This window comes from Astyanax mexicanus, chromosome 23 (genome assembly GCF_023375975.1).
Source record: "Astyanax mexicanus isolate ESR-SI-001 chromosome 23, AstMex3_surface, whole genome shotgun sequence".
NCBI lineage: Eukaryota > Metazoa > Chordata > Actinopteri > Characiformes > Acestrorhamphidae > Astyanax > Astyanax mexicanus.
In genome coordinates, this window is record NC_064430.1 from 9,546,273 (window position 1) to 9,554,094 (window position 7,822).

A 7,822-nucleotide genomic window follows, 5' to 3' on the forward strand; every position below is an offset into this window, starting at 1 on the left:
ACGGCTCAGGGGACAAAGCTGCATTCATAACGCGTTCTTGCCTGCGCTGTTTGATGCCACTACCGATTAAACGATGACAATGAGGGAATGATGTCCCCTTTCTTCCGTGCCTTGTAAAGTTCATTCACGTCCTCGACTGAATTCTGACCTTCCAGCGATGTCCCGGGCTTTACGCGCCGAGTCAAGAAGATAAACTTTGATCAAGTGTGGAGCTTCAAATGGTTTAATTGGCCCATTAGAGGGTAAGCACAAGAAACGGAAAAAAGAAATCACGACACAGAAACGACGAGTCTTGAAAAATTGCATTCGTATAAAATAGTTTATAAATGGCGAACACGGAACACTTATAGGCCCAACAACGAAATTTTCCCATTTTTCTTTTGATTTCCGAGAACATTATAGTCCATTTTTAGACTTCAATATTGAGCTTCAAAAATAAAAGTAAAAAAAGATAACGACAAGCTTCACATTTGTCCTCGAAACAAACAAATAAAAAGAACAACAAAACAAACAAAAACACCGACATTTAACACGTGACCACAACGGAACATTAAGAAAGACGCATGGCACGAATTTAAATAAATAGTGGAGAAAATAATTAAACAATAAATAGATAAATAAGACCACTAAACTACGATTGCCATTGCAGACATCAGAAATTTACGGACATTATTATTATTTTTTTTATAACAGTTGCATTTTTTTAAACATTGCATAAAGTCATCAACACCATGAAAATCACATTGTGCAAAAATATGGCTACCTCCGCGCGTTCACAGTTCCAGCAGAGCGGCCTCGCCTTGGGCGCGCTCACGTTTCAGCTGCCACGAGCTTTGTTTTTTTTTATTGTTTTGTTTTGTTTTGTACTTCGTCTCAGGTCCATAGTGCATAATTGAAGTTACAGAAACGTTCCGGGTCTTGACGGCAGCGCCTCTTCGAGCCTGAGAACAACAGTGATAAATAAATAATGAGTTAAAACTGCTTTAATTGTGCATATCCATATTGTGGCCCATATTCTAGTGAACATATCTAAATATGAGCCATAGATGTAATATAGGTGAAGTAATCCAATATTATTAATCTGTTTTGCAAAGATCTGCATGCCACATATTTTCTAGCATCATGTTTCAGTGGTTATAATGGGATCAGCTCTGATACACCTGCTTCTAAAAGTGTTTGCAATCCACTGTGATTGGATTTAGCATGGTTTATTTCACTAGTATTACCTATGTGCTCTTTTTGCTGTGGCTGCTGGGAACATATCAATCAACAGTAAAGAATTCCACAGGAGTGGTGTGCCTGTGGGCATATGTGTCAGTCCTAAAGGGCTCACCTGCCTCACCTCTTCATCACAGGTCTGAAAGCAGTCGTCTTGGTGTCCTGCAGGGTTAGACACGTGTCACTGAGCTCAGAGGCTTCAGATTCAGACTTCGCCCCACTGCAGAATCCTAGAAAAACACAGTCCACAATTCTGATATGCCCAAAGGAAATTCAAAATCTCTATTCAGAATGCTGTGAAGTTCAAGACTAGGCTTAATTTCGGTCTTAATTCCAACACGTCCCCATATATACTTTAAAAAATTTAAAGTTAGTTAGAAATTATAAAACTTACATAGTAAAAAGAATAATTTTATGCCACATTTAACAGACTTCATAGGACTCTTTTTAAAAATGGTACAGCAAAACATTTGCTCATTTGAGAAAAAAATATCTTGTAACAAAAGATCAATGCGTTAAAACATAGAACTACTTTTGGTTCACAAAACTATTTTTGTTTTGTATTTTTCAAGATGTGTCACAATAGGGTAAGCCTTTTTAAACAACTTTACCACATTATCCAAAAATTCTATTCTATTTTCTTTAGAAGTATAGTCTATATCCAAGCCAAGGCCCTATTATAGAAACCTTCATTTGTAAGACCTCAAAAAACCAAGCACACCCAAATGTCTCTCTGTAGCCCATACTATGTAGAGATGAATGCTTTGAGATGCCCTACCTTCCATGCTGGAGTACTGGCAGGAATCTGAAAGGGCCTGGTACGAGGAGCAGTGGAGTTGCAGGCCTCTGTAGCTCCCTGTGCTGTACACTTTATTAAGCCCCTGTGCCCCCTCTTCAAAAAGATCCTCAGAGTTCCCCAGGTTTGTGGGATCCTGGAGGCCCTTGGCATCCCCACACTGCCCTCCAGTGACCACGACGGGCAGCCGGGATGCTTGTAGTTGACAGTTCCCAGCTCCAGCCCCAGTTCGTATCTCCCCAGCATGCTGAGTGTTCCCCAGCACCACCCCAGTAGCTGCTGTCCGGGCCAGGGACCAGATCCGTGGCTTCTGATCTGATGACGCCTGAAAGTGGGACAGGGAAATAGGGCCCATAGAGGAAGATAGAGTCGGAAGATGCTGCTGCTGTTGTTTGGAGCCAAGAGGGTCTAGGTAGTCAGGGACAAGAGCTGTCACACCTTTCAGGCCACAGGGGAAGGAGGGGAATCCGGAGGGTACAGGCAGGTCAGCACTGCAGTCTCTCTTTGGGGGACTGGACGTGGGCACAGAAGGCTGGGTGAGGGCAACTGCCTCCTGGCCAGATTTCTCACAGTCGCTGTCCAGCTTGTCGCAGTCCTCATCGTCATCCTCGATGTCGTCCAGGTCACTGAGGCGCAGGTCTTGCTCTTCTTTGCAGTCTTTAGAGTCTAGGCAAGAATTTAGAAGTTATAAGTTTCAAGCTCTGATAACAATGTTTTAAGTGTGTCTATCTGATCTACAAAAATCAAAGTAACTGTTATATGACATAAACAATCTAAAAAACTCAACTTTTTAAATTCTAAGACACCTTTTCATGGGCCCACACTTAAATACTTTTAAAACAACATAAATTACAGCTTAGAACCTAACTTTAAAGAACCTTCTGATACAAATAAAGCTATAAATAGATTTTTAAGTTTATATTTAGAGTTACAGTAAAAGCATACCTTTGGTGACACAATCCTGGTCTGCCTTATCCAGGTTCTCCTTCTTGTCATCGCCTGCTTTGTTTTTCGGTGACCATGTCATCTTGTTCTCCTTCTTCAGCCTCCTTCTGGCATTGGCAAACCAGGTGGACACTTGGGTGAGGGTCATCTTCGTGATGATGGCCAGCATGATCTTTTCACCCTTGGTGGGGTATGGGTTCTTTCGGTGTTCATAAAGCCACGTTTTTAGAGTGCTTGTTGTCTCGCGAGTGGCGTTTTTCCTCCTGGCCGAGCCGTTAAAGTCTACAGACCCGTACCTGGAGAAAGGTGTCATCATGGATTAAATTCACACAAATTTTACACAATCTCATATATTGCAAAACAGTTTTTTTTTTACAAAAACACCAATAAAAAATATTGACAATATAGTTAAGCAAGTTACTGTGGCTAGTATGTTATCTGCAGCACCATTTCTGTCCTAAACATTGTCATTGCACCTGTTTTTTTTTTTAAGCTGTGATTAATGACTTTCGACTAAATTAAAACAGGGAGTTTAAGATAGCATAGCAAACTTATTTACCTGTCATATTGATATTGGCCCAGTGAGTGGTCATAAGGGTAGTAAGCAGCAGGCTGGCTGATGCCACTGTGGAGGCTTCCAGTGCCCTCCTTAATCTCATACTGTGGATTCTGTGAATAAAATGCATAAAACAAAATGTAGAAAAATAAGTGAGAAACAATTCAAAGTAAGCAAACAATGTAACACAATTTCAAACTTATTTGACTACTCTTTCAGTTGTATTCAGTAAAAAAAAAATATATAAAAAGGTAAAAAAAATACATATAAAATTTTACAATAATATTTTGTAGTGTTTTTTTCTTTATATTTGTTTAGTTCTTTCTTTACTTTTTTTCATTCTCCCAGTTTAGTACTAGTTAGAAGTTACACTACGAAATCAATACAGTGAAACAGAGCTGTCTCGTCTCTGAGAGCGTGAGAAAGGGAGCCATAAATCAAAAGTGATATAGACAGCATGTCCTTATCTAGTCGTTTTCGCCGATTACTCCAAAAGTTCCTCCAGTCTGACGCTTAACCCGGAGCGCTAGAAAATCGATGGCGCGCCGGCACCGCGCGAATAAGGGTCTCGATCGATGGAGCTCAAGACCCCGGGCTTTCCCCCCTCTCTTTCACACACAATATCTTTCTGTTCTTTTTCCCTTTCTTCATCAGATTAAAGTGCAAAATGCGGCACGTACCAGCGTGGAGTAGATAGCGGAGGGCTCCGCGCTGTACTGGAAGTAGTTGGCGTAGTTGTGGCCGGCGGCGTACGGGGAGCTGTACATGCCGAGCGCAGCAGCGTTGAGCTCAGGGCGCGCGCTCGCCAGCAGCCGGTTCTCGTAGGTCGGGCAGCAGAAGGAGGCGGCGGCGGCAGAGGCGGAGTGCGGCGCGCTGGAGCCGTCAGATACCGACCTGGAAATCGAATCGCAGCAAGTCGTACTGGGGTTTGGCGACACGAAAAACTGCATGAAGAAAACCACGGGAGGACACGTTATTTTGGAGGGGTTTGCTGTGGAGACATCTTCTTGTCTTTACTCTGTTTAGGTGAAATGTAGAGTAAAGAAAAAACAAAAGGTAAGACGGGAATTATCTTTTTCTCATTTTTTATTCAAATGTACTCTTCATAAAGTAAAGAATACCTTCCTTTATTTACGGAAGTTGCACTATAAAAATTCTGACAAAAGGAAAAAAATATTCTAAAAAGTGCTGCTCATGATTTGGACGCATCTAAAAACTTTCTGAAAAAAATGTCTTTGTTCAGAAGTTTGTCAACTATTTTCAGCGTCCCGACTCGAGTACAATAAGTATAATAATAAAGTTGCCTATAAATAACTAAAACAAAAATAACGGTAAAGTACTGTAAAAGTTTAGATACCTGCGCGTGGTTAGAAGTTAGAAGAACCAATTTGGCTCGACTATAGAGCAGCGGTGAAAGGGAGGAGCCGGTGACTTTCAGAGCAATTACACCTTAAAGGTAATGTACACATGTTTTGTCACCCCACAACAACACGTGAGTTCATTCATAATTCAAATTACTCGAAATATTGCCACAGACCAAAGATGCAGCAGCATATATTGTGTAGAGTGACATCATTCAACAACCAGAAACAAGAACTTTATAAAACGAGCACTAGTTCACCTGCAAAGTACAATAAAGAATACGAAAAAAACACGCACATTTAAAAAGAAATGTGGTAATTAATTATATTTTTTTGTCTCTTTTGGCTTACCTGAGAAGTTGCATTGTAAGGGTATCCAAACTGGGAGAAAGACATAGCTGCTTCTTTTGTTACCATCAGCAATATTCTTCTCCGCTGATCGATTGAAACCAAATCTAGTTCAAAATCCAGCGTCTTACACGCATTTCCACGCTCGGCCTTTCGGTCAATAATAGATGACTGCACTTTAAGAGGGAGTGCTCAGGCTGTTTACGGTCTGCCCTTCGTTTTTATATGTATGCCTAATCCCCCTAAGGAAACAAGAAATTAGAGTAAATCCTAATCAAGTACAAAAAAATATTGTTGCTGGTGCTGAAGAAAGCTTAAAGGATAACGTAAGACTTGCAAGATATGGACTTCTGCTTGTGCCATTATTTGTGCCTCTATAGTTCTTTAGCATTCATCCATGCAGGGCTAGCGGCGTGACGTCACTGTAATCCCGGCTCGCCGGGGCGGCTGGGAGAGAATAATGTGTTTGCCAATCACATCTAGCAACTCGCGCTTTTCTTCAGATGTGTTTTGCACCCCCTACACCCCCTCCCCCCACAACACACACACACACACGCGCGCGCGCACACATACTCATCCTGTCCTGTCCTTTGGTTTTGTGAGCAAAACCATTAAACCAGTTAAGAGTTTAAAAAAGAGACGCGTAAAGAAATCATTCCACGCGCCTTTCTAAAGATCTTAAGACGAGATTTCAGTTTCTCTCTCTCTCTAACACACTCTCCTCTGAATGTTTGAAACTTAAACCTTGTCTTGTCTGCAGTTTCCTGTTTTTTTGTTTGTTTTGTATTCCCATTTTCCTTTTTAAAGAGATTATTATTATGATAACTACTGCTATTGACAATAAAAAAATATATAATAATTCGTAATATGTAAATATACCAAACCAGTAATATCAATAATAATAACAGTCATGTCTTCTTATTATTATTTTTTTTGTCTTGACAACTCATATGTGCATATGTGTTTAAAAAAAAAATCCTTTTATTTGGGATGTCAGTATTTATTTATCTTTTAATCTATCTGGGTGTGTGTTACCCAATTTTATAACCCGTCATAACTGTCCCAATAAACCTAATAAAGCTGAATTACTCGTGCGCCGGTGGAAGACCTCGCATGTGTCCGTCCGACCTGATGTTAATGACGATGATGTTTCCATCTCTGTCTATTAGGGAGAGCAGCGCAGCGGTCCCGCGGGCGAGCGAGCATGCGCGTAGAGGACCCTCTGGCAGGTCAATACAAGACTGATTGATGCGCGTCCCGGGACCTACGTGACCATTACGTGAAATGCGTAATTGCGTCAATTAACAGATGGAAATGGCCTTGTTTAACCAGGCAGTAATGCACTGAGAATACAGGCTTTGAGGTGAAACTCGAAGAGCAGGGTGGGAATAAAAAGAATGGGGGGAAGGGGGGTTTTGGAAGGGGAGAAAAGTGCAGTGTGGAAGGGGGGTAGAAAAATGAAGTGGGAGCCGATTCTCTCATGTCTAATTATACGGCAGCAGTGGGAGGTGACGGGAATTGCATTTTAATTGAATGATACGCACTTGAAAGGATTGGGAGAAATAAGGCAGAATAGAATGTGGGTAAAAGGGGGAATAATATGAAGATTTATTTGATGTTTGAGACAATATAATTAGAAATTGAATCTCTCCATTTTTCCTCTCTCTCTTTTTTTCTTTCTGTCTTTGAACTTTGAACTGATCTTTCTCATGATCGCCTTGGATAACCTATCCCTTCTTTATCTTCTTCTTTTTCTAGAACGCACCATCTTGTGCCGAGTGTCAAGCGCATCATCACGCACCACGCAGCACAGTCACAAAAGTGACGTCACGCCCCCCATCCACGCATCCAACCCTCCCACCCTCCTACCCACTCAATGTCCTGCTCGGTCTGATCCCTTCCTCTTCTAGCCTGAATTTCATCATAGGCAAGAAGAATATGTGCAGAACATCTGATTGCGCGCGCCTTAAAAAAAAAAAGGGTGGGGGGTCTCGAGCCCAAAGATCCCACTGCGATTACTTGCGCTCTCATCGAGCGGCGCCAGAGAGCCGCGCGTAAATGATGGAAAGACGGAAAGACACCGCACACACAGCACACGCTCTTACAATCACCGAGCGCAAGTCTGAAGCGCAGTGGCACGCAGGCCCATGAATACTTTATGGTGGTCCACTCGGAGCCACCGGCATGGCCACGCGAACCGTGCTTGGGAACACACTCATATTACTCATATATATGCGTATCCCCCCGAATGAGGGGATGAGAGGACGAGGTGTCATTTCTAAGCTTCATTAAAACACAAGAGGGACTCAAACTTAACACTTTACAGTAATTGCTGTAATAATAATAATTAAAAAAAATAATCATAGAAAAAGGCTTATGTAAAGTGTGACCTTGATTAAACTAAAACTAAAAATAAAACCATTATTTTTCAGATTATCGAGTCAGATATTTGTGGTGGGTTTAGCATACGTTTTTATCAAACGTTTTTTCAACTTTTTTTTAATCAACTTGAGGCTCACTGTCCAGCACATGTATTCTGTACTCTCTATACACATTGTATTCTGCCTAGACACACCCACTTGCTAACTGCCTAATGTG

The 7,822-nt window shown here is 41.5% G+C and overlaps 1 protein-coding gene across 4 annotated transcripts; it reads right to left on the reverse strand.

Moving 5' to 3' along the window:
• Positions 1 to 300: 300 nt before the first annotated feature.
• On the reverse strand, positions 301 to 5,699 carry irx6a (iroquois homeobox 6a). 4 transcript variants are annotated; one of them, XM_049471021.1, is made up of 7 exons: positions 5,228 to 5,699; positions 4,196 to 4,409; positions 3,519 to 3,628; positions 2,960 to 3,255; positions 1,997 to 2,680; positions 1,343 to 1,448; positions 301 to 941 (listed from the first exon to the last, which is right to left on the reverse strand). In XM_049471021.1, exons 1-7 carry the CDS (start codon positions 5,239 to 5,241, stop codon positions 899 to 901), a joined length of 1,467 nt encoding a protein of 488 aa, XP_049326978.1. In that variant the 5' UTR covers positions 5,242 to 5,699; the 3' UTR covers positions 301 to 898. The 4 variants fall into 4 exon arrangements, with proteins under 4 accessions (XP_049326978.1, XP_049326975.1, XP_049326977.1 ...); XM_049471018.1 differs by having other exon boundaries at positions 4,196 to 4,459; XM_049471020.1 differs by having other exon boundaries at positions 4,196 to 4,533; positions 5,228 to 5,317.
• Between the last annotated feature and the right edge of the window lie 2,123 nt (positions 5,700 to 7,822).